Source organism: Leuciscus leuciscus (assembly GCF_965113295.1).
Source record: "Leuciscus leuciscus genome assembly, chromosome: 25".
Classification (NCBI taxonomy): Eukaryota; Metazoa; Chordata; class Actinopteri; order Cypriniformes; family Leuciscidae; genus Leuciscus; species Leuciscus leuciscus.
Genome location: NC_138724.1, coordinates 6,367,127 through 6,394,253, shown reverse-complemented (window position 1 = coordinate 6,394,253; position 27,127 = coordinate 6,367,127). Strand labels below are relative to the sequence as shown.

Sequence of the window (27,127 nt, the reverse complement as noted above, 5' to 3'; positions counted from 1 at the left end):
CGACGCTTTCTGTACCTCCGAAAAACGATCCACGATGCCGCTTACAGCAGGGCCGAAGAGGCCGGTGGGGGAGAGCGGGGCGTTGAGGAAGACGGACCGCTCAGACTCACCCATGTCGGCGAGCGTTAGCCACAGATGGCGCTCGGTAACTGTAAGCGATGCCATGGATCTCCCGATGGCTTGGGCCGCGGTCTTGGTAGCGCGAAGGGAGAGGTCCGTTGCGCTGCGCAAGTCCGTGAAGGCGGTGTGACTGGGGCCCTTCTCGTCCATTTGGCGGAGGAGATCGGCCTGGAGGATCTGGAGAACCGCCATTGTGTGCAGGGCGGAAGCAGCCTGTCCAGCGGCAGAGAAGGCGCGGCTGACGAGTGCTGACGTAGTCCTGCAGGCTTTAGACGGGAGGGCAGACTTTGAGCGCCATCTCGCGGATGGGGGGCAAAGGTGCGCTGCGACCGCCTGTTCCACCGGGGGAATCTGAGTATATCCCTTCTCCGCGGCTCCGTCCACGTGAGAGAGAGTCGAGGAGACTGAAGAGCGAAGCCTCGCGGAGAAAGGAGCGTTCCAGGATTTGGAAAGCTCAGCGTGGAGCTCGGGCAGGAAGGGTGCTGGCCTAGAGGCAGGCGCTTGGCGGCGGCTAGGCAGAAAACACCCGTCGAGCCTGTTAGGCGCGGGCGCCTTCGGTGGTGACCAGTCGAGGCCTAAGTGCTCGACAGCCTTAGTGAGGAGGCGGAGAAGCTCGTCGTCCACACTGGCGCGAGCCCGGCCAGATTCCTGGGTCGAAGAGGAGGTGGAGCAGTGAGATCCGGACCATTCCTCGCTGTCCGAAGCCAGGATAGAGCAGCTGTCAATGATGGCGTCCTCATCCGCTTCATCTCCTGAGGCGACGGCAGTGCGGGCGGGAGCCGGCATCTGCGCGTCGGGAAGCGGGGGCGGAGAGGGAGAGAGCGAGGCTCGCGGGAGAGGCTCCGGCGAAAACCTGGCTGGCGCATCAGGCTCCGGTGGTCTCTGTGAGCGGCGTTTTTTCTTACGCGGCCCAGGGACAGGCGGAGTGGCAGCATCAGCGTCGAACAAGGCGAGTCGAGCCCGCAGGGTCGACATCGGCAGTTCTTCGCAAAGCTCGCAGCCGCCCGAAGACAAGGCGGTGGCTGCATGGTCACGTCCCAGGCAGAGAGCGCAGATGAGGTGGCGGTCCCTGTCGCTGAGAGGGGCTCGGCACGAGCCGCATGAAATGCGAGGCATTTTGAAACAAACGCCTCGGCTCTTTTGTGAGAAGTGTGTCGCAGCGGCGAACACACAGCAGAAGCGTATAAAAGGATACTTGTCGCCGGATAGCGAAGCAGGCACGGAAGGCTGAAGGCGGCGAAGACGGCCGGCTTCCTCAGGCGCTTTCCTCGGCTTGCAGGCGCTGGTTTCGACGGCGGCGGCTTCTCTCAGAGTGCAGCGATGCGGAGAGCTTCGCTGAAGAGACGAAAATCAGGGTATCAGCCTCCGAGCCTTCCTTTTATACGCTAAGCCACTCCCATTCTGGCGGGCTGTGACGCGTGAGGGCGCTATTTTTTGGCTTCATATCTCGAGAAAAGATGACTTTACCCGTAGCGTAAGCTAACTTACGCAATACGAGAGAACCTCTCGTAAGAGAACTGTGTTCAAGCAATGAAAAACGAACTAGAGTTTGGTCCACATGAACTGCTGCTGTGCAGACTGTAGTTAGAGTTTTGCACATGTGACTCCAGTTGTGCCCACTGTCGTTTAGCAATCGAAAAAAACTGTAATAAGCGTGTTAAAAATCTTCCTCAGTGATCACTGCGCACTAGCTTGTTTTTCATCACATGAGTAGCAATGGCTAACTTTAGCATTAAATGTCCCTCCTCTTACCGTCCACCCTGTTTTGCACAGTAACAGGGTGGACATAACTTAACAGAGTGGGCGTAAATGCTAAATAAATAAGTGTTTACAGCTTGAATTGCTACTTATAATTTATGTATTTTACATTTATTTGTTATATACCTTCAATAAAGAGTAGCTTAAATAGTATACATGTATTTGTCAGGAAATGACACTGTTATCTGCTGCAGAAAAGCAGCGACGCTACAGGGCACGTCGTGATGCAGACCCTGAAAAAAGGCAGATATACCTCAATACCTCACAGAGAAAAACATGGTGAGAAAAGAAAAAATAGCAGAGGGATTGTACCAGATCCAGTCAGTGACCACTCCTCCCCCAGAGCCAAGAGATGTCCCACAGCCAGGGCCCTCAAGGTTAAAGTTTACCATTGAATGCTTTTGTTGATTAGGTAGAAACTGGAATTAAATTATCTGTGATGATTTTTTCACTACAATGTGTGTGTGTGTGTTTGTCTGAGCGGTGTGTGTGCGGTGTGTGTCTGAGCGGTGTGTGTGTGTGTTTGACTGAGCGGTGTGTGTGTGTGTGTGTGTATGTGTGTTTGTCTGAGCGGTGTGTGAGTCTCTGTGTGTGTGTGGTGTGTGTGTATTTGTCTGTGCAGTGTGTGTGTGTGTGTGTGTGTGTGTGTGTGTGTGTGTGTGTGTGTGTGTGTGTGTGTGTGTGTGTGTGTGTGTGTCTGAGCGGTGTGTGTGTGTATTTGTCTGAGCGGTGTGTGTGTGTGTGTGTGTGTGTGTGTGTGTGTGTGTGTGTGTGTGTGTGCACGTGTACTGTATGTGTGTTGGAGGGGTGCATGTTAGTGAAATGTTCTCTTTTAAGTTCTCTGAAAATGAAGTTTGAATGTTGATGTGGACATGAGTCTCTTCTTCAGGGGTAAATGACTTGATGGCATTTATTGTTGTTCAGTGGTGTGATGTCCACCCTGTTACCCCTGTGTTTTTTTAAGTTAATAAAATAAGTTAAACCTATGTTATGCATATCTTTGTGGTCAATTTTGAGGAATGAAATGGCAAATAATAAAAAAATGGGGCAAAATTCCATAGAATTTTTTTTTTTATTCTAAAAGAAATGTGTTGTAATTACACTGTGCCTTAAAATACAACAACTTTTTTTTAAGATAATGCTTGTTAATGAACACTTTGTTGAAATACAACTGCGGGACATAGTGAGGGACATTTAAGCTCTTAGAAAATGTAAATATTATAATAACTGAATTCAAAACCATGAGAATGTCCTGTAACAGGGTGGACATTTGGCCTTTGCATGTGTGAGAAATTTGGTCAAAATTTTTGAGTCATATCCTGAGCTGGACCAATAGATTGGTAGTGTAACAAGCCATTCTTCAGATAAAATGATTAAATCATGGAAATTGTAAATGTTTTTAATAGAAATGTACCAAGCTGAAATGGCACTGAATGGTAGGAATGACCCAGTTACAAAAACTGTGACTCAACTCGACAAGTTTTACAAGAGCTTGTGAATGCATCAACTACTTTCATGAAATGGTCAAATATAGGAACCGTTTAGCTGTGTTGCCATGTGCCACGAGATGACATTCATTAGAAAAGTAGTAGTTAAAACATTTTGTCATTGAGGATTTCTATCAAATATTGTGCAAATATCTCGTCTAGTTCTCCTGAAACTTTAAGATGAGATAACGAGCCTCGTCACACCCCCAGTTATTAAATACCAAAATAACACATTAAGAATACTTTAACATTTTCAAAATACAAGGACCGATAGGCTCTGTCACAAAAGTAAACTTGTAGTGGTTGGTCATACACTCAAAACTTCTGAACTGCCTAGTTGAGATAAAGGTATTATCTCAGGGGGCGCATGTTAATGTCCATCACACTCCTGCCTTTCCTTATCACTTGCTGCTCATAAAACAGTTAAACTCAGTCCTCCTCCACTCCATCACCTGCCTTATCATGAATGTACATAAGATTACAACCTTGGAGCACTTTTCCTAAAGTCAATTCAATCTTGTTTTAGAGATATTTACCCAGCCAGCAGAGAACGTTCTCAGAACTTTGGCTAACATTCCCTACAAGTTTGGTTAATGTTTTAGAGAAAACATTTGAATGTAATGTTCAAAGAATGTTTTAAGGATGTTTTCTCATTTCAAAAGGTTAAATGTAAGCTAAAATATAATGTTTTAACTGTAACATTTTGAGGATGTTGTTTAGGTCAAAGTTTGTAGAATGATCTTTTATAAAACATTGGCACAATGTTCCATAATAACAGAGGAGGAACATTATCAAATCAACGTTCGTAAAATGTTTTGAGGATGTCACTGAGACCTGAGATGATGGAGGGTTTTTTATAAAACGTTCTTGTAATGTGACGTGTTAACAAAACTAGCTTTAACATTTAAAATGTAACATTTAGAAAGCAAACTATACAATTATTGTTAAATTGAGCTTGCTGGTCAACAGGGATTCACGGTGGAACATATGGTGTGTTTAAGTCCTCCTGGGAAGTTTGTATTCATGAGGTTTTACAAAAAAAAATATTTTTTTTATGTTTTAAATTAATTTATGAAGCCACTGTAAACTTTATCATCAAATATTATATTGTTATATTATAATGCTGTCATATTTTGTGCAGGCATCAGCTTACTTCATTGTAAAAAAGCCTGACATGTCACTGCTGAATAAAGTATAGTGGTATCCCTCAATGTTTCTCACTGACACACTCCTAACTCTTCAAGATCAGGGCTTAAAGAAAATCCCGAGCTTCCTACTCATATTCTCATCATTGTGGTGGCGTTCATGTGCGTTCAACGTAAATACGATCTTTATGACATGACTTGAATGCACCAATAGCTCTAGCTTAATTAGGGACAATCCATACAAACACTCTTTGCTAAAATACATTACAGACTGTCACAGTGAGAAGTTATTCGTCCTGTATCAACGCTAAAGGCCTAACCACTGCAGCCAACACCTGTAATCCATGCTGTTAAATAAAAGTCTGTAGACAAGGGTTAGGGTTAGAGCTAGGGTTACCTTCATTTCTAACCCAGACCCGGTTTCACAGAGTTTAGATTAAGCCGGGATTAGGCCTTAGTGCATTTAATTAGCTTTTAAAAATGTGCCTTAAAAAAGAAAAAATGAACATTACTGGTGTGCATCTTGAGACAAAACAATGGCACTGACATATTTTAAGATTTGTTAGAGTGCAAAAGGATCATTATGGGTCACATATGCAATGTTTGCTCTGTTTAATATATAATATGTTTGCTCTTTTAAATTGCTGTTTGATAGAGCAGTGGTAAATATATGTGGTTATATAAGTTATTGTAAGTTTAATTTTTAATCATGCACTGCAATGAAAACACCATTTAACTAATTGATTAAATATAACAGCCAGCTTACAAATACAGCTAAATAAATAGCACGTGTAAATTTTTTCATATTCTTTCTTTTAAAACATGTAATCTTTTCCTGTGATTGCAATGTTAGTAAAATACACGTGACATAGAGGCAGAACATGTAAACTCTGCTCAAAGGCACACTGGTCCAAACCCTTCAGACAATATTTTACCTGTCTTCTTGATATGAGTTTACGGGCCTAGCTGACCCAAACATAAATGTCCTTTCAAAATGAAATTATTTTCAAACCTGTATGACTTACTTCTGTGAAATACAAGAATGTTGGGAATAAAACAACACTGGAACCCATAACATTGGAACCCATTGTATGGAAAAAAACAAAACAGTGAAGGCATTTCTCAAGCTATCTTAAGGTTATACAAAATAAATTCACACAGTTTTGGAACAACATGAGGGTGAATAAATAATGAGGGAACTCTATTTTTTGTATGAGCTGTTCTTTTTAGGACATGTTCCCAGGGTCCTTTGCTAAATTAACCATGGTTTTTATTATAGTAAAAGTGTAGAAACCATGTTTTTATGGTGGATTGATTACAATAATTTATTACCATTTGGTTAGTGTAGCAAAACCATGGTTAATGTTAGTAAGGGTTCTCCAGATTTATATAACACTTAAGGAACCCATTAAATGGGTCCTATGTCACCCAGATCAATAGTCACATTAGCATTAACACATTTTTTAACTTTTTTACATTTATTTTTAAGATCAAGCATTGGAACAATGTTTACGGAGCAGAACAGGCACCAACAGAGAAGTCCAAGTCCATCACTAGTAAGTATCCACTGCAGTATATGCTTGCTATATAAAACCGTAGTCAATTTTAAAGGCACAATGCACTCCAAAATAAAAATGATCTCTTTTCTCCCTCGTGCCATCCCAGAACTATATCTGACTTTCTTTCCACAGAGATTTTTAGAAAAAAATCCATTATTGTAAGCCAATATAATGCAAGTGCATGCTCCAGAAACTATATACAGCCTACAAACAGCCTGCTGTGTTGTTAATAAAGGCCTTCTGAAGTGAAGCGATGCATTTGTGTAAGAAATATAAACATATTTAAAACTTTAGCGACTAAAATAACTTGCTTCCGACAGACGGCCGTACGCATTGATTTACAGCGAAAGAGTAAGTGAGAAACTGACCTGACACACAACGTATTGAAGAACGCAGAGGATGGAGAAAAACTAAACACCAGGCATGAATTAGAAGTCTAAAATGAGAATTTTTAAAGAGAAATGTGGGAGGAGCTTGAATTTATTGCCTAGCCCTGTTTGTTTGAACCGCGAGAGCCGTCAAAGCTTACGCTACTCCTACGCCGTACATCGTCAAGAGTTACTCTTTGGGCGTAATTCGACTTGCATATGGCTGTCTGACGGAAGCTAGTTATTTTAGTCGATAAAGTTATAAATATGGATATGTTTCTTACACGAACGCATCACTTCGCTTCACCTTTCGCCTTTATAAACCCCCCAGAGCCGTGTGGAGTACTTTTATCATGGATGGATGCATTTTTATGGACTTATCAAAAAAATCCCACAGGGAGCTACAGAATAAGAAATCTTTGAAGTCCACTTTTTTACTGTCTGTTTCCATCAGTAAAATGACAAAGGTTTTTTTTTCCTTTTTTTCTTCTTCAGAATTGTGATGCAGAAACACACAATTGCAAGAACATATCAGAATTGTGAGCTGACTTTTTTACTCCCCTCAGAATTCACCCTTCGAGGGAGTTTGATTGACAGGTATTTATTTTTTACATTTCTTTAAAACAATTACACAATTTAAATGTTGAGACTTTGTTTCATATCAAAAGTAACCTGCTCTGTCTTGTCTCTGCGCGTTGACCGTTTTTTCTTTGATCCGCAATGTATTTTTCATTGCGTGACAACATGATGTGTGGCGTGAGAGCGCCATGGCTTGTTGGACATAGCAACAGTAACTAAAGGGGGCGGGTCTTTGCAAATGGTCAATTGGACTTGATAACTTGCAATTGTAACTTTATATCTCACAATTCTGAGCAAAGACAGAAAAAAAAAAAAGCCAGAATTGCTTTTTGTTCTCAGATTTTTTGATTTATCCTGTGATTCTGACTTTCAAACAGCCAATTGCAAGTTTATATCTCGCACTTCGGAGAAAAAAAAGTTTGAATTGTGAGTCGCAATTACCTTTTTTAAAAATTGTTTTCCATGGCGGAAACAAGCTTTCATACGCACAGACAGTAGCTCACATTTAACGTGCAGATTGTGCGCACACAGAAACCTACTGGAGCACAGAAGGTTAGTGTCAACACTGTCCTGTGATTTCTCAATAAAAAACTGTGTAGAAACAGAAGTTATAGCATATATTTCTTTCTGCTTTTGAAGTAACTAAAACGTACAGCTTAGCTAATAGCAAAGAGACGCTACATAGCTACACTAGAAATTGTTCTATCGCCAATGCATTCAAATGCGGTGCTACTTTATCTGTATCTGATTTAAAACGAGCAGAAATCTGTAAGAAATGTAACAATCCATAGACAATATAACTGATGAAAATGAGCTGTTACGTCAGAGCAAAAGCATCGTGGGCAGTGCTGTGACATGCTGCCGCTGTGCTCAAGGAGACCTGAGTTCAAGGTTCACACTTCTCAAGCCAAGTTTGTAGTTTGTTCACATAATTTAGCCTCTAGTTGTGTTATTAACATGTATATAATGGATTAATTATATGTTTTAAATTACAGAAACAAAATAGATACTCATAAGGTATCATATTTATACTTTCAATAAATTAATCTTTACATAATTTCTGATTAATAATTAGGCTGGCTAATTTTGAAAGTTTTCAAAGTCAATATTGCTTGTGATCTTAATATGTAATATGTATTTGTATTCTTTCTGTTTACACTGTTGCATGATCTTCTTTTATAGGCTATGAGGAAAAACTCTACCATGCACACAGAGAATGGAGCTCAATTCTGCTAACTGGGAGAGCAGCTGGAAAACTAGAAGAGAAGAACAGTAGAACACCTATTAATGCAGATGACTCTATTATATTTCTGCAAGAACCAAGACAAGCAAAGACTGATGATGAGCGCTCTGAGCAAACAGCAGTCGAGACGTGTGATTGCACATTGGACTTTACTGAGTTCTTCATGTAATGTTGGGCATCTACTGTACGCAGAACTTCTAATAATTTATGTGGATGCCATTAATAAACCTTAGATTTTTATGTTTTATTTTTGAGAAGCATTTTTTATATTTAAGAGAACATTTTGGGAACAAAAATAAAACTTCCCACTAAAAACTTTATAAGATTCCATTTCCATTTCCATTTCCAGCTAAAGTCATTTTTACTCTTCCCAAAATGCATGAGCTGACAGATTTTTAACTTGTTTTTAAAGCTACAATATGTAAGAATTTTGTAATAAAAAAATATCCCCAAATCACTTGAACAGTGTAACAAATAACAAATTGGTTATTCCAGTATAAATGGTTTTTGATGTATTGCTAAAAATGGCAAAAGTACGTTCTAAACATCAGTATGGGAGACCAGGGACAGTTTTTTTAGCAATACATCAAAAACCATTTATACTGGAATAACCAATTTGTTATTTGTATGTATTTGTAGGTAAGTAGGCATATCCGAACGCACTATTAGTGTACGTCTGAATCTCGCGATAATTAGTACGTCGCCCAGGTAATTCTCGCCTACTCTTTTATGAATACTAAGGATTCGTTTTTCGCTCGCCTACTCTTTCCCCTACTGTATATAGTAGGGAAGTATGCGGTTTGGAACGCAGCCAGGGTGTCTATGCTCAAACTGCAGTGTCAATCAACAGTCGTGGGCGAGACACTGCTTATGATTTATGGGGATTTAAAAAAATAAATAAAAAAACACTGGGTGGATTTTTATCATTATAGGGTGGTTGTGTACACACACTGCCAACACACATTTATGTTCAAACACCATGTAAAAGTGAATTTTGCATAAATAGGTGCCCTGGCATATCGCCACCCGTTTAGATTTATTTGAAGCTGAGGAGCAACACAGAAAAAGCGAATAGACATGCGATTTGTATCCCGCATGACCAAATGACTCTCTTGTAAGAAGGCTATATTTATTCTTTGTTTTCTGCAAAAAGTCAAAAATAGCAACTGGTTTCACTGGATTATTCAGGCCGCTTGCATTGAGACTGAGAATTTTCAATTTAACATCATCAGCCATAAAAAAATTAAAAAGTATGTTATAGGTAAAGCATGTTGGAACATTGTACAGAGGAGGGCCATTTTTTAAACTCCAGTAAACTAATTTTGAGTCATGTAGCAACTCATAATGTAATAACTGCAATAAGTATTATTTATTGTTATTGTATTATTGAGTTCTGAAAACAAAATGTAGGCGTCTTGAAAGACTTCACAAAAAATCTTCCCTTCTTGTCCATGCCATGGCCTTTTCTGATGCAGTAGTGGAATATAAAGAAGCACTTGACATTGCACGCTCTAACTATCTTTCTACTGTTATCAACAAAGCTAAGTGCAAACCTAAAGCTGAGATAAACAAACTGGTCAAACCATCCACTGTAGCTATTACTGGCTCTGCTGATCTCTGTGAAAGTTTTCAGTCTTTTTTCCTACATTTATCAATCGTTTTCTTCTACTACTTCCCCTTCAACTCCATATTTGATAGGTTTTCCGCTAGACACTTTTTTACTCACAAATACATCTGTGGTTGAAAAATCTCCCCCTCGTATTGCACTTAATTTTGATAATGATTGCACATTTCCCATTAACTCATACTGTGGTAAATAACTTCTATATTGCACAATGCATGATAGATAGATAGATAGATAGATAGATAGATAGATAGATAGATAGATAGATAGATAGATAGATAGATAGATAGATAGATAGATAGATAGATGAAGTGCAGAGTTGTTTAATCAGCGTTGTGTCAGAGAGATGTCCCTACATGGCAAACCTGTGCATCTGCAGCTCCACCTGTCAGAAGGTGTAGCCAATCAGCTTCCTTTAAAAAGGACTGCTTCTGTCCTGTCTGGCTCAGAGATCAGGGGCTTCCTCCGAGACTCAACAACCTGCAGACTGTAGTCAGAGACCGCCATCACATCCAGCAACCATCCAGCCAGTGTCCAGATCACCGAGCCTCTCGCCAGGTCTGCACTCTCTGCTTTCTGTCAAAATACATTTTACATTGTGTAAAATGTCATTTATGATTTTACAGATTTTTCCTGTAGTTTTAAAAACGCAAAAAATATATATTTCTTTTGCAAAAATAGACTTTTCTGTAAAAGAACAGGAAACATCTGACATTATGAATATCTGTAAAACCACATTTAAAAAAAAAGAGAAAATGTATGGATGTTGCTCTTCAACATTTCTGAAGAGCAATTTTTGAAGGGGACACAAATAATACAGCCACAATTATACTTGTAGAGGACATGTGTACACAGAGGAAAGCTTTAATACTATCATTAGTGTAGCATGGAGACTGTACCATTATCCTTCTTCTCAGTGTTTTTCTTGATTCAATGAAAAAGCTGACTAAATTGACCAAAATATTCTTCTTTAAAACCATTTATTTATTTTTAAGTTGTTTACAGTCAAGCCACAAAAATACCTTAAAACATAATGGGTCCTATTTTAACGGTCTGAAACGCAAGTATCAAGCTTGAAACGCAAGTAACTTTGTGGGCGGGTCTTGGGCGCTGTTGCTATTATTACGGCGGGATAAATGACTCTTGCGCCCGACGCAAATCTAAAACGTGTTGGTCTGAAGTAGCTTCATTACTCATAGGTGTGGTTTGGTTGTAACGTGAAATAAACCAATTAGAGCGACATCTCACATTCCCTTTAAGAGCAGGCGTGCTTGTTCCATGGCGGATTGCTATTATAACGGCGGATTTGCCAGGCGCACGCCAGGAGCGGTTTACAGCTGAGGAGACCGATGTTCTCGTCAGGGCCGTAAAACACAGAGAAGTGACATTGGGGATGGAGAAACCCACCCAAATTAGCTTTGGTTAAACAGGTGTATAATAATTTGGGTAAATGTATAAGCTAGATTTATGCCTATTTTTTCACATCTTCATGGACAATGATTTCCCTCGTGTGTTAATATTTTTCCTTAATGTATGTTTTTCTAAAAATGAGAACTGCTGCGTCTGTGTGTAGATGAGAGAATCAAAGTGTATGTGCGTTGTGCACACGCTACATTGATTATGGCCAAGCATGCGCCCTTAAAATAGCATATGAATAACATGCGCAATGCGCCAATGACTTTAGACTAGGTTTTTCCTGGTCAGTGGCGTAATTGTTTTCTAAACCTGCAAAATAGCACCAGGGAACGTTTGGGCCGGAACACGCCTCCTCTTTGTGCTGAACCGCCCCCGGGAGCGCAAATACATTTGCTAGTTTACCGACGTGCGTCTGTGGAGGGAAAAGTCCGCTGTGAGCGGGTGCAAAATAGGAATGATACATGCGTCAGTGTACAAAGTCAATTGCGCTGGGTGCAAGATAGGGCCCAATGACTTATTTTGAAAAAAAGTGTCCCCATATAAAAGAAATAGGCAAGGCAAGGCAAGGCAAGTTTATTTATATAGCACATTTCATACACAATGGCAATTCAAAGTGCTTTACATAGAAGAAATAAAAATAATAAAAAGAAATAAGAATAATTAAAACAGTTTAGAAAAATAAAATGAAATACAGTACAGTACAGTCGGACGAACAGCGGCACAGTGCTCATTCAGTAAATGCATAGCTAAACAAAAGTGTTTTGAGTCTGGATTTGAATGTGACCACTGTAGGAGCACATCTGATCTCTTCTGGAAGCTGGTTCCAGCTGTGGCTGGCATAATAGCTAAAAGCAGACTCACCATGTTTAGAGTGAACCCTTGGTATTTCTAGCTGATATGATCCTAATGATCTGAGTGATCTGTTGGGTTTATATTCAGTGAGCATATCTGCAATGTATTGAGGTCCTAGGCCATTGAATGATTTATATACCAGTAATAATACTTTAAAATCAATCCTAAATCTAACTGGGAGCCAGTGTAAAGACCTGAGGACTGGTGTGATATGTTCATATTTTCTGGTTCTGCTCAGAATCCTAGCGGCAGCGTTCTGTATGAGCTGCAACTGTCTTATGGTCTTTTTGGGAAGGCCAGTGAGGAGTCCATTACAATAATCCACCCTGCTGGTGATGAAAGCTTGCACAAGTTTCTCTAGGTCTTGTCTGGAAACAAAGCATCTAATTCTTGCAATATTTTTCAGATGATAGTATGCTGATTTAGTTATTGCTTTGACATGACTACTGAAACTAAGGTCTGACTCTAGTGTCACACCAAGATTCCTGACTTGATTTTTAGTTGTTTGACCCCTGGAGTGAAGGTATGCGTTCACCTTGAGAACTTCATCTTTGTTTCCAAATGCAATGACTTCAGTTTTGTCTTTGTTTAATTGAAGAAAGTTTTGACACATCCAACTGTTGACTTCATCAATGCATTGGCATAAGGAGTCAATTGGGCTGTAATCATTAGGCGATAGGGCTAAGTATAGCTGTGTGTCGTCTGCATAGCTGTGGTAAGCAATTTGATTATTTCTCATTATTTGGCTCATTGGGAGCATATACAGGTTGAACAGGAGTGGCGCAAGAATTGAGCCTTGAGGGACTCCGCATGTCATGGATGTCCACTCAGACTTATGGTATCCTATACTAACATAATAACCTCTCTCATCTAAGTATGACCTGAACCATTTTAGGACTATCCCAGAAAGCCCCACCCAGTTTTCCAGCCTGTCAAGAAGTATGTTATGATCGACAGTGTCAAATGCAGCACTGAGGTCGAGTAGTACCAGCACTGATAATTTTCCTGAATCAGTATTTAAGCGAATATCGTTTATTATCTTTATGAGCGCTGTCTCTGTGCTGTGGTGCAGTCGGAAACCAGATTGAAAATTGTCAAAGTATCCATTCGAGCTTAAGAATTTGTTCAGCTGATTGAAGACAACTTTTTCTATGATCTTGCCTATGAAAGGAAGATTTGAGATCGGTCTATAGTTGCTTAATATGGTCTTATCCAGATTGTTCTTTTTCAGGAGGGGCTTGACAACTGCAGTTTTCAGGGAGTTTGGAAAACTCCCAGAGAGAAGTGAGGCATTTACCACTTCTAGAAGATCTGCTTCTAAACTGTTTAGCACACTTTTTAAAAAAGATGTGGGAAGTGTGTCAAGAGCGCATGTTGATGTTTTAAGGTGCTGTACGGTTTCTACCAAAATTTTGCCATCAATTTTATTGAAATCAGACAAAGTTACTACTTTTTCAGGTGGTCTGATCTGTCTGACCCCAGCGCAACTCAATGATGTGCTGATCACCTTTCTGATATTATTGATTTTGTCAGAGAAGAAGGAAGCAAACTCACTGCACTTGCTGTTTGAGAGCATTTCACTGGGAATCTGGCTTGGGGGGTTTGTCAGTCTCTCTACAGTAGCAAAAAGAGTGCGTGTGTTGTTTAAATTGCAGTTTATAATATTTGAGAAGAAAGTCTGTCTAGCTTTGCCTAGTTCCATATTGAAAGCATGAAGGCTGTCTTTGTAGATGTTATAATGGACTACAAGTTTTGTCTTCCGCCACATGCGCTCTGCTTTTCTGCATTGTCTTTTCATATTTTGCACCGCTGTTGAGTTTCTCCAAGGTGCTTTTTGTCTGCCACTCTTCTTCCTGACTTTCACAGGAGCAATATCATCAATTGCACTTTTAACTTTTGAGTTAAAAGAATCAAGGAGAAAATCAACAGAGTCAGCAGATATGTTTGGTGTTAAGGAAATAGCCTTCATAAATAGTACACTAGTGTTCTCATTTAAGCATCTCTTCTTGACAGACACAGATCTAGCTTCAGTGGCAGGAGAGATCAATATATCAAAGAAAATACAGAAATGATCAGACAGTGCTACATCCTTAATAACAATCGATGAAATGTTTAGACCCTTACTGATAAGTAAATCTAGAGTGTGTCCATGATTGTGTGTGGGTCCATGTACATGCTGAGTCAGATCAAAAGTTTTTTAAACAGTTTTGATTTCTTTTGCCATATTGTTTTCTGCATTATCTATGTGAATGTTAAAATCTCCAGCAATGGCAAAACAGTCAAACTCTGAGGTAATTGTTGATAACAGTTCTGTAAATTCCTCAGCAAAGGCTGTAGAATATTTTGGAGGCCTGTAAATAATGATGAGTAAAATGCGTGGAGCACCTTTTAACACAGTACCCAGATATTCGAAAGACGAGTAGTTCCCAAATGATATTTGCTTACATTGATAGATATCTTTAAAAAGAGCAGCTAGACCCCCACCTCTCTTAACAGCTCTGCAGACACTCATAAAAGTAAAGTTAGGAGGGGCTGTTTCATTGAGGATTGTTGCACTGCAGCTGGCTTCTAGCCATGTTTCATTTAGAAGCATAAAATCCAGGTTGTTTTTGGTTATTAAGTCATTGACTAGAAGTGATTTATTTTTAAGTGAGCGGATGTTTAAAATTGCTAACTTAACAGTCTTACTTTTTTTCCCTACACCAATCTTAGTTAGACGTGCAATAGGCACCAGATTAGTTGAGTTTGCTGTACGGCTATTGAAGGCCTTAGACTTTCTATCTTGTAATAGAACAGCAATAGAGAAAGATACAGGCACACTGGGTTCCCGCTTGTTCTGTAAACATTTGAGGAAGTTACTGTTATCAAAACGGGGACCCGACATACATCACTGAGAGCTGGTATCAGTTGTTTTTGGTTCACCTCGAGCAGATGGAGGAGGGTGTGGGCCCTGGCGTTGTGGCAGAGGCCGAAGAGCTCTCACAGAGGCAGGGGGAGGGTGAGCTGGGCCTGCAGGCTTTGGTGGGAGCGGTGCCCTACGTTTTTTGGTTGATATCTGGGGGCTTGCAGCAAAAGAGTGTGATAGTCTGGTTCCAGCATGCACTAGTTCTTCCATTTTCTGTGAGAAGCACAGTAGTGGAGTTGCTGGCGAGAGGGTGAAAGTGTCTGGTGAAAGGGGCTGTTGCTCTGGTGTTATAGGAGGCTGTGATATGCTGTCCTGGCTTCCCTGGCTGTTTTCCAGGAAGTCGTCCTTGGGTGCTGAATCTTGGAGCAGTTCTGATATGTCTGTCTGTGGTGAGCTCTGTGGGCAGGGCTCAGCTGAGATTGTGTCCGTGAGCAGAGGTTGTTGTGGCTCAGTGGTGTTATCATTGTCCTTGTGTGATATGTCAACATCATGTCCATTCTGAAGTGAAGTCCTGTGGTCATTCATACTGTGTCCAGGTGTGTGTGTGCCATTCTGATTGAGTGGATTGGCACACACTGCAGAAGGATGATTGAGGGAGAAGTAGATATTGTCCTTTAACACTCTTGAACCAAGTTTGTTTGGGTGATGGCCATCCCGATGAAATAGTTGTCTCTGACTCCAGAAGAGATTGAAGTTGTCAATGAAGTTTACTCCTTTTATATTGCAGGTTTTTTGCAGCCATGTATTAATCCCAAGCAACCGTGAAAACCTGTTTGTTCCTCTTGCTGGGAGTGGTCCACTGATGAATGTCTGAACTTTCAGTTTTTTTAAGTGTTTCAAAAAGTTCATTGAAATCCTTCTTAAGGAGTTCTGACTGCTCTTTATGAATGTCATTCTTCCCCACATGAATGATGAGTCGATTTGCAGTCTTATGTTTCATTAGAATGTTCTGAAGTTCCCTGTTTATATCAGAAGTTGTTGCTTGTGGAAGGCAGCATGTAGTTGTATCCCTGCTGCTAATGTTTCTGATTATGGAGTCCCCCACTATCAGAGTCCTGGGCTCGGCTGTACTCTGAGCTGAGTGCCGCTGTCTGCTCGACCTTGAGCGCCAGTTAGCATCAGTGTTAGCTACTGGCTGATACAGTCTGTGTTCGATCACATTCATCACGTTTGGGGGTTCCTCATTTACATTCATTAGTACTTCAAATCTGTTCTCAAGATGTATAGGTGTTGGTAGGAGACCAATCTTTGCAATCTTTGTCAGAGCTGTATCTGGGGTAGAGGATGCTACTGCGGTAATATGTGAGGCTCGTGACAATCTGATGTCTCGAGTGCCTTTGGGTCTCGCTCCCTGTTTGTGCCATCGATTTGTAAGTCGATCGGCTTGTTTCTCTACCTGTCGAGGAGCACTAGTTTCATGTGACTCACCGGCTATATGCTGAGGGTGTCCATGACGAAGCTCTGTTGTGTGTTCCGTCTGGTTTGGTGGTCCCGTAAATAACTTTGTTTCAAGAACTGCAATCCTTTGTAAAAGTCTGTGGCAGTTAGTGCAGCAAGTAGATTCCAGAAGAGGCATTTTCTCTCTTATCCTTGTAGGCAGTTGTGTTTTCCTTTCCCCGGAATGTAAGCTGGTCGGGTAGAAGAATTCTGCGTTTTTGTAGTAATCCAAACTTTGTCGTTTGAGCACTGTGCTGATTTGAAGTTAAAGTTAGGTGATAAAAGGAGCTAAAATTATAAAAGTATAGAAGATAAAATATAAAAGCGATAGAGCAAAGCGCGGAGCTGTAAGCAAGAGCGTCCGAACAGTAGCTGAGCAGGAAGTCTTCATGCTTTTGTACACTTGTTAAATTAGCTGATCATATTGTAAATTAGTGAGCCACTGGTAAAGCTCATCTGCTAACCCTGACAGCCACACACCTCCAAAAATATGAACTGAGCTCAACACCCTTACCTGAGACTCTCCACCTGACTGTCCCTGGTCTCCCTGAGACTCTCCACCGGACTGTCCCTGGTCTCCCTCTTCCTCAGTTCTTTCTGTCTCCTTTGCCTGTTACATAGTGACGTTAGTATGGCGTTTGGTGTACTGAAAAGGGATCTTATGTCTGCTTTTCTTTTCTCTGTAATTTTCTCTGGGCAACAACACCATACATCTTTAACGTCAGATGTCTGAGGTCACCCAGGTATGTACTGGCCATCGGGACTACCGGGAATCTCCCGGTGGGCCGACGTGCTTTATTTATTTATTTATTTATTTTTTGTTTGTTTTTTTTGTTTACTTAATGGTCCATAAAACTCGTACATCGGCAGCCCATTCGTTTTGTTTTGCTTAATTGGCGGCGCTGGGTAAGTGCCGGTGTAATGCATTAGTCAAAAAAAGGCAGAGTTAGTTTTTTTTCCGGACACACCGGCCCATGGAACACATAGGCCCATTGGTTCTTTTCTTGATTGACACTGGGCTGGGCCGATCACATCTTTAAACACCTCCCACTTTGGGTCTGTGTCAGTGTGTATCTGTCAAAATAGTCTGAGAGATGGAGAAAAAACGCAAGGAATGTGCAGAGAAATAGTGTAAAAAATAGATACAGGACGCTGTAAAATATGTCAAAATATATGTTTTCTGCAGCAACAGGACCTTAATCAGCTCCAGTGGCTGATGATGATTGTGAGGAGGAGGATCAGGAGAGAGAGAGAAAGTGTAGAGCCTGCGGTAAGCAGAACTACTTTCAAAACACTTGGATATGTCATGAGTGTAGGAACCCATTACCCAGTTACGCATTATTTCCACATCTGCATAGTTGATGATTACCAATACCGCAATTTACTAGAAATTTAATGAGACTCGTTTGTAAATCATGTTTTCTGCCAAAATAACTGTGCAGTTTCCGTCAAAATAAAAGAGCATGTGCTTATCTCTTCCAACTATAGAAATTAGTACAAAACTAATTATGAAAGCTTCCTTTATTTTTCAGTGCATATGTTTTACAATATATGGCTATTATATCATTGGATTAATATTAATAGAAAGAAAGAAAGAAAGAAAGAAAGAAAGAAAGAAAGAAAGATTAGTTAGAAAGAAAGAAATATAAATAGATTAGTTAGAAAGAAAGAAAGTTTAGTTAGAAAGAAAGATTAGTTAGAAAGAAAGATAGATAGATAAGATAGATAGATAGATAGATTAGTTAGAAATATTAGTTAGAAATAAAGATAGAAAGATTAGTTAGAAAGAAAGAAAGATAGATGGATAGATAGATAGATTAGTTAGAAAGAAAGAAAGATTAGTTAGAAATAAATAAAGATTAGTTAGAAAGAAAGAAAGATATATTAGTTAGAAAGAAAGAAAGAAATATTAGTTAGAAAGAAAGATAGATTAGTTAGAAAGAAAGAAAGTTAGATTAGTTAGAAAGATAGATTAGGAAGAAAGGAAGAAAGAAAGATAGATTAGTTAGAAAGAAAGATTAGTTAGAAAGAAAGAAAGATTAGTTAGAAAGGAAGAAAGAAAGACAGATTAGTTAGAAAGAAAGAAAAACAGAAAGAAAGTTTAGCAGGAAAGAAAGAAAGATGGACAGATTAGTTAGAAAGAAAGAAAGATGGACAGATTAGTTAGAAAGAAAGAAAGAAAGAAATATTAGTTAGAAAGAAAGAAAGATAGATTAGTTAGAAAGAAAGAAAGTTAGATTAGTTAGAAAGATAGATTAGTAAGAAAGGAAGAAAGAAAGATAGATTAGTTAGATAGAAAGAAAGAACGATTAGTTAGAAAGGAAGAAAGAAAGATAGATTAGTTAGAAAGAAAGAAAGAAAGAAAGATAGAAAGAAAGAAAGAAAGATGAGTTAGAAAGATGAGTTAGAAAGAACGAAAGATAGATTAGTCAGAAAGAAAGATTATTTAGAAAGAAAGAAAGATTGGTTAGAAAGAAAGAAAGATTAGTTAGAAAGAAAGAAAGAAAGAAAGAAAGAAAGAAAGAAAGAAAGAAAGAAAGATTAGTTAGAAAGAAAGAAAGATAGATTAGTTAGAAAGAAAGAAAGATTAGCTTGAAAGAAAGATTAGCTTGAAAGAAAGATTAGTTAGAAAGAAAGAAAAAAGAGATTAGAAAGAAAGATTAGTTTGAAATAAATAAATAAATATAGATTAGTTAGAAAGGAAGAAAGAAAGATAGATTAGTTAGAAAGATTAGTTAGAAAGAAAGAAAGAAATATTAGTTAGAAAGAAAGAAAGATGGATAGATTAGTTAGAAAGAAAGAAAGTTAGATTAGTTAGAAGGTAAGAAAGATAGATTAGTTAGAAAGAAAGAAAGAAAGAAAGAAAGAAAGATAGATTAGTTAGAAAGAAAGAAAGATTAGTTTGAAAGAAAGAAATAAAGAAAGATTAGTTAGAAAGGAAGAAAGAAAGATAGATTAGTTAGAAAGAAAGATTAGTTAGATAGAAAGAAAGAAACAAACAAACAAACAAACAAAGAAAGAAATGGATAAGACACATGCCTTTGGTGTGAGAGACCCGGGTTCGAATCCACTGTGAGACACCAATGTGTCCCTGAGCAAGACACTTAACCCCTAGTTGCTCCAGAGGCATGCGACCTCTGACATATATAGCAATTGTAAGTCGCTTTGGATAAAAAGCGTCAGCTAAATGAATAAATGTAAATGTAAATGGTTAGAAAGAAAGAAAGATAAGTTAGAAAGAAAGAAATATTAGTTAGAAAGAAAGAAAGATAGATCAGTTAGAAAGAAAGAAAGATTAGTTTGAAAGAAAGATTAGTTTGAAAGAAAGAAAGATTAGTTAGAAAGATAGATTAGAAAGAAAGAAAGATTAGTTTGAAATATATAAATAAATAAAGATTAGTTAGAAAGAAAGAAAGAAATATTAGTTAGAAAGAAAGAAAGAAAGAAAGATGGATAGATTAGTTAGAAAGAAAGAAAGAAAGAAAGAAAGAAAGAAAGAAAGAAAGAAAGAAAAAGAAAGAAAGAAAAAGAAAGAAAGTTAGATTAGTTAGAAGGTAAGAAAGATAGATTAGTTAGAAAGAAAGAAAGATAGATTAGTTAGAAAGAAAGAAAGATAGATTAGTTAGAAAGAAAGAAAGATTAGTTTGAAATAAATAAAGATTAGTTAGGAAGAAAGAAAGATAGACTAGTTAGAAAGAAAGATTAGTTAGAAATGAAGAAAGAAAGATAGATTAGTTAGAAAGAAAGAAAGAAATATTAGTTAGAATGAAAGAAAGAAATATTAGTTAGAAAGAAAGAAATAGATAGGTTAGAAAGAAAGAAGAAAGAAAAGTTAGAAAGACAGAAAAGTTAGAAAGAAAGAAAAGTTAGAAAGAAAGAAAAGTTAATAAGATAGATAGATAGATAGATAGATAGATAGATAGATAGATAGATAGATAGATAGATAGAAAGATAGAAAGAAAGAAAGAAAGAAAGAATAGTTTGAAAGAAAAGTTAGATAGATAGATAGATAGATAGATAGATAGATAGATAGATAGATAGATTTGTGCACCAAGAGTAATCAAAAGTAAATCACTGTAATTTGTACTTATTCCACATATTTACTGAATGTCGGCATCCACACAACAGAGGTTTTCAAGATTTTTAAAGAAATGCCAGTTTTCGGTAGTAGCCCCACAGTGACTAACGCTGTATAAGTCAAGTCAAGTCAAGTCATCTTCATTTATATAGCGCTTTTAACAACGTAGATTGTTTCAAAGCAGCTTCACAGAGATAAGCGTATAATTTAAGGCAACAGAGATTGTTTTGGCTTTATAGCAGAGTTAAGTTATTTTCCATCTAAAGTTAGTTTTGATTGATTTGCTTCCGTCGCAACGATCATTTGTTATTAAATTAGGGGCCGCTAAGACTACACCATTCCCTCTACACAGACTTTAAACGCGAACCTGTGAGAAACGCTGATGGCGTTCACATGCGCATTTAGAATGGGTTCTATAGTTATGTGCATTTGAAATTACGCAGGTTTGGATTTTCCCTACAAGCCAAGCCTAAAAGCCAAAGTAAAAGTACTTGTCTTTCCTTATAAATTTTGATAAAGAATTTTATTTTATTTTGTCGCTTAGGGGTAGGAACGCGAAACGAATTTTCCCGACAACGCCTTATCTGTAGTGTGGTAGAGGGATCCTCCATAGGGACAGACTAGTTGGCACTTCAGCACTGCGTTGTCATCGGGTCCAGGCGAAGGTCCTTCGTCAGATCTGGATACGGCCCGGATCCGGCAGGCTGCAGGAAAACCTCGGGATAAACACAGACACTAAAATTAGCGTAGATGCCATTCTTCTCATGATGTAACGAGTACATCAGGATTTATGGGAAGTGTTCCCGGTTCCGGCTGACCTAATCTATGCAGCCTAACATTAAATTATAGAAGTCTATAATGTATTATGTGAATGCTAGGTCAAAGAGATGTGTCTTTAATCTGGCTTTGAACTGACAGAGTGTGTCTGCTTCCCTGACAATGGTAGGAAGACTGTTCCAGAGTTTTGGTGCTAAATAGGAAAAGGATCTACCGCCAGCAGTCGATTTTGATATTCTAGGTATTATCAACTGGCCGGAATTTTGAGATCGCAATAGACGTGAAGGACTATAATGCGTTAAGAGCTCGCTCAAGTACTGCGGAGCTAAACCATTTAGTGCTTTGTAAGTAATCAGCAATATTTTAAAATTTATGCGATGTTTAATAGGGAGCCAATGCAGTTTTGACAGAACTGGGCTAATATGGTCATACTTCCTGGTTCTGGTAAGAACTCGAGCTGCTGCGTTTTGAACCAGCTGTAGTTTGTTTATTAAACGTGCAGGGCAACCACCCAGTAGAGCATTACAATAATCTAGCCTTGAGGTCATGAACGCATGAACTAATTGTTCCGCATTTGTCAATGAGAGCATATGGCGTAATTTAGATATATTTTTAAGATGGAAAAATGCAGTTTTACAGATACTAGACACGTGACTTTCAAATGAAAGATTGGTATCAAAGAGCACACCCAGGTTCCTAACCGACGACGAAGACTTAACAGAGCAGCCATCGAGTGTTAGACAGTATTCTAGGTTATTACGTGAGGAAGTTTTTCGTCCAATAATTAGAAACTCTGTTTTTTCAGAATTTAGAAGTAGGAAATTACGAGTCATCCAATTTTTTATATCTGCTATGCATTCCGTTAATTTTGTGAATTGATAAGTTTCGTTAGGTTTTGAAGAAATATACAGCTGAGTATCATCAGCATAACAGTGAAAACTAATTCCATGTTTCCTAATGATATCTCCTAATGGTAGCATGTACAGAGTGAACAGCAGCGGTCCTAGTACTGAGCCTTGTGGTACGCCATACTGAACTTGTGATCGATGAGACATCTCATCATTTACTGCTACAAACTGATAACGGTCAGATAAGTATGATTTAAACCATGCTAGTGCATTTCCCGTAATGCCAAGATAATGTTCTAATCTATTTAAAAGAACGTTGTGGTCAATGGTGTCAAATGCAGCACTAAGATCGAGTAACACTAATAGCGAGATACAACCACGATCGGATGATAAGAGCAAATCATTTGTGACTCTAACGAGAGCAGTCTCGGTACTATGGTAAGGTCTAAATCCTGACTGGAAATCCTCGCAGATATCATTTCTTTCAAGAAAGGAACACAGTTGTGAGGATACTGCCTTTTCTAATATCTTTGACAGAAAAGGTAGATTCGAGATCGGCCTGTAATTGACTAATTCTGTAGGATCAAGTTGCGTTTTTTTAACAAGCGGTTTAATCATAGCCAGCTTAAAGTTTTTTGGTACGTATCCTAGAGACAAAGATGAATTAATGATATTAAGAAGAGGATCTATGACCTCTGGAAGCATCTCTTTCAGTAGCTTAGTCGGAATAGGGTCTAACATACATGTTGTCGATTTAGATGATTTAATGAGTTTAGTAAATTCTTCCTCTCCTATAGCAACGAACGAATCAAATTTTTCCTCAGGGAGGCTACAATGCACTGCCTGATGCGATACTGTAGTAGACGGTTGCATAGTTATAATTTTGTCCCTGATATTATCAATCTTATAAGTGAAGAAGTTCATAAAGTCATTACTGCTGTGTTGCTTGGAAACTTCTGGGCTTGAAGATTTATTTTTCGTTAGTTTAGCCACCGTTTCAAATAAATACCTAGGATTATGTTTATTTTCTTCTAATAGGGTTGAAAAATAAGCAGATCTAGCAGCTTTTAAAGCCTCTCTGTAAGTAATCGAGCTCTCTTTCCATGAAATGCGAAATACCTCTAGTAGAAATACCTCTATAAGAACACAAAAGTCAACGTGGTGGTCGGGGGGAACCAGAGAGTGTGTCACAGGGGTATCGAATCAAATGCAGTTTGTTATCCGTCTGTTTCAGTTTGCCATTGATGGTGTATACTGTATATGACCCTCACACATACACACACACACACACACATATACAGTATCTTAAAACCAATCAGAGTAGCAAAATGGGCGAGGTTGAATTTTCAAATCTGGAGCGTTGACGCTCCTCTGTGATTGAACTGCCAAGGTTGTCTTCATCTTATAATCTGTCTGAATGTGAGGAGAGCCAGTCGTATCTGCCAGAGAAAATAAAACACCAGCTCGGCAGATTTGTTTGGTTCACAGACTAAATAAAAACACCTTAATATTTTTTCCATGTTGTGTTGTCTGTGTTGCAGTCATGGCGTTCCCTCAGCTGTCTGCCTCCATGCTGTTAGCTTCATTGATCCTTCTTCTCTACTGGACGACATCCTCAGCTCGGTCACATGATCCCACGTCCTCCGTCGTCTCCCCATCCTACAGGGTGAAGAGAGACCAGCCTTTTGAAAACAGAGAGAAAGTGGATAAATCTTTGGCCGTGGCAAACAGCTTCCTCACTGTGGTCAAAGAAGGGATTGAAAAGATTGATACCAATAAGTTAGTAGGTGTGATGAAAAGTCTTGCCAAAATCGCCAGCTTGGCGCCCGGCATCGGAGGTCTGGTTGCATCTTTTGTCAACATGGTCTTGATCTTCATCCCTCAGGAAGACCCGGTGCTGAACGAGGTGACGAAAGGGTTTGCTGAAGTGAACAGAAAGCTGGACTTGCTCTCCATCCAGATCTCCAACCTGGCAACAGACGTAGAATGGTTTAACTACGCCAGCGTCTACTCTCAAGACGAAGTCCGCATCCTCAATTCCTGGAAGAAGTTCAATGAGGTTCTTCAGAAGAGTCAGTGGGTACAAAGTGAAGAGGACAAACTCCGACTGGCAGAGATATTCGTCAACTACTATGAGAACACAGGAACTGAGGCCAGTGTGGCCAACCTCTACCATTACCTGACGGTCAAAGACACGTCTCTCAGTGGAAACCTCAACGAACTGCTGAGGAAGAAGTTTAAATGTGACTTTCAAGATATCGGCAAATATAACATCTATTTCAGTCGTTTGCTGTGGCAGGGGATGGTGCTGAACCAGTTCTACTGGAAACTGATCGGGTTCAATTCATCAGGAATAGAAGCCGAACACACCCAGATGTTTAACAATGTCTACGCAGCTCAGAAATCAGCTCTAATAGCTGAATGCCTGGACAACTATGAGCACTACCTGAAGGAAGACGTGGAGAGGATCAGCAAAGGACTCAGTGCTGACAACACAAGAGCCATTGCTGTTCAGGTGAAAGAGTTTCTGGATAAGAAGTACTTCTGGTACAACTGGGTGGTGATGGTGTACACAGATGAACATAGGAATCATGAGTTATATAATATGATATCGATCCCTGTGGGTACGATCACTGTCAATGTGGGCTACACTGTGAAAGCAGAGAAGAAAAATATGAAAGAAATAACAGACAAGCTGATTAAATGCCACAAGGATAATAATTTCATTAGATTTTCTAATTGTGGTAGTCGATTATACTATTTAGAAACGTGCAATCATAACAGTGAGCCTTTTACAAACTATGTTAAGGTGATGCATGCTAGTATTAAAGAGCAGTTTGTTCAAGTCCCAAAAGCCCTGGAGGTTTCTGATGATCTTGATTGTAAGTTGTATGCATATAGTTATATTTATAGTTATCACAAGCTCTATGTCTATTACTCCCGAAACATCTCTCCCTGCCACGAAGTCACATGTGAGAACGGAGGAAAGTGCAAGAGGCTGCTGAACTCCACTGAATATTTATGTGAGTGTCCTACTAGTTACCATGGAGACAGATGTGAAAAGAAGATAGTGAAAGAAACCGCCCCAGATATTATCAAAGGTCACACTGTGCCTGACATCTCCAGCATCAACACCAAACTGAAGAAGATTCTAAACCTCATCCGTCCTCATCCGAACTCATCCGTCCCCTAACAACTACATATCAGATCAATCTTTGTCACACACAGAGCATTCAGAGCTTTTCTATTTGCAGCTTCATGCTAAAATCAATACATGTCTCCCTTAATAATCTACATATAATACCCCATAATGATAAAGAAAACAGAATTTTATAATTTTTTTGTGATAAATTAAAAATAAGAAATGTACATAACACATTGACATGAGTATTCAGCCCCTTGTGCTGTGATTGGAGTCCACCTGTGGTAAATTAAACTGATTGGACATAACTTGGAAAGGCACACATCTGTCTATAGACTCCCAGCTGACAGAAACCACACCATGAGGCTGAAGGACCTTCCTGCAGAGATCAGAGGCAGGATCGTGTCAGAGCAAAGTGGCCTCCATGACTCTTAAAGGGTAGAAGTCTGGAACAACCAGGACTCTCCAACAGCTCCTAATTTCAAAGCCCCAATAGTCCGAAAATTGTCCCATTGGACAGAAAGTATGTTAGTCCGACAGCTAGGTATCACATAAACAAACTTGCATTGCTCCAAAGGCCTGTTTCTCCAAAAATATGCTACACATTCTCCTAAACATGAGCACATGGCTAATTATTAAGCAGAATGACAACATCAGACCATCCTACTATGGCGAGTCAGTTTTTCTATGGTCTCGGACTTGTTTCAGACTCGCTGGTATTTGGGCTTGTCTCGTTCTCTGCCACTGGTCTTGCTCCAGGTGTCTTTATTATGTTTATAATAATATTGGAGGGAAAGTGAAAAACACTGGCCACCTGATGACCAATCACACACTAGATTATCTTCGCACGCCCTGCATCTGTGTGCCCTGCTAACCTTACTGCCATTAATTTTCATTGATTCTCACAGACTGACAAACAAAGATGTCCGCCAATTCTGCCATAATCATAACTCGACAAAGGTGGTCTTGACCAGAGATGAGGTGTTTCTTTAGAAAGCTGGAGGATGATGTGTTGATCTGTTGTTATGTCCTCATTTCCCTGAATCTCTCCAGCTGATGTTAGCACGACCCAAACAGTCACTATACTATATGCTATACTATTCACTATACAGGAAATACACCAGGTTTAAATACAATAATCTGAATATTAAAGCCCCATTTTATTTTGACTACAAAGTTTATTTCAGTTTTAAATGATCAACTAAGTTGTTTATTTTGATTCATTAAAAGCTTGAAGGTCCTGAAAATAATTAAATATGCATAATTAAAGTTATTAAAGTACCATTATAACTGTTAAGTTGCTGCAGTCTTTGTCAGCTCAGTGTAACTCTGTTGTTCTTGATCCGACCACCAGATGGAGATAATGTGACAAACTAATAAAAGAATTACTAACTAAAGACATGCTCCTTGTTTTTTTTGCCAACAGATGTGTGAATCATAACGATGCCTTACTGCAGTATATTCCAATATTCTTTTATATCTGGATTGTAATCTATGTTTCCCTTTACATAAAGATAATTCCAGCATACATTGATTCAGAAAAAGGTAGAAAAAGGTGCATAAAAATTCACCAGAATGCAGGAAATTAAGTGTTTAATTTCAGGGGTGGCCCCCCAGACCCCCACATCATAAGTCACCATGCACACAAATCTGGAAACAAAACCTTGGCCTTAGGTTTGCCAGACCAGTTATGATTAGGCCAGATTATGGTGCCCCTAGTCTCGCGTAGCCAGACCTTCAGACTGACGGCAGAATTCAAGCAGTAAGTCATTGATCTGTTCGTGCACGT

General features: G+C 39.2%; 2 protein-coding genes across 2 annotated transcripts in view; both read left to right on the top strand.

The window, feature by feature from the left end:
• Positions 1-8,483, top strand: part of LOC309490548 (mitochondrial inner membrane m-AAA protease component AFG3L2-like) — a 32,609-nt gene extending 24,126 nt beyond the window's left edge. Inside the window, exons 6-8 of the transcript XR_014202698.1 lie at positions 6,000-6,066; positions 6,933-7,034; positions 8,199-8,483. The gene's annotated coding sequence lies outside the window, so the exon portion shown is untranslated. The remainder of the gene's footprint in view (positions 1-5,999; positions 6,067-6,932; positions 7,035-8,198) is intronic.
• Positions 8,484-10,238: 1,755 nt separating this feature from the next.
• LOC309490478 (SE-cephalotoxin-like) lies at positions 10,239-26,743 on the top strand. Its single transcript, XM_082159673.1, has 2 exons — positions 10,239-10,441; positions 23,738-26,743. The coding sequence occupies exon 2, from the start codon at positions 23,740-23,742 to the stop codon at positions 25,387-25,389; it is 1,650 nt and encodes a 549-aa protein (XP_082015799.1). The 5' UTR covers positions 10,239-10,441; positions 23,738-23,739; the 3' UTR covers positions 25,390-26,743.
• Positions 26,744-27,127: the final 384 nt, after the last annotated feature.

Bases quoted from the DNA above. Each gene is read 5' to 3' on its own strand.
- LOC309490478 (XM_082159673.1), top strand. From the start codon at position 23,740: ATGGCGTTCCCTCAGCTGTCTGCCTCCATGCTGTTAGCTTCATTGATC.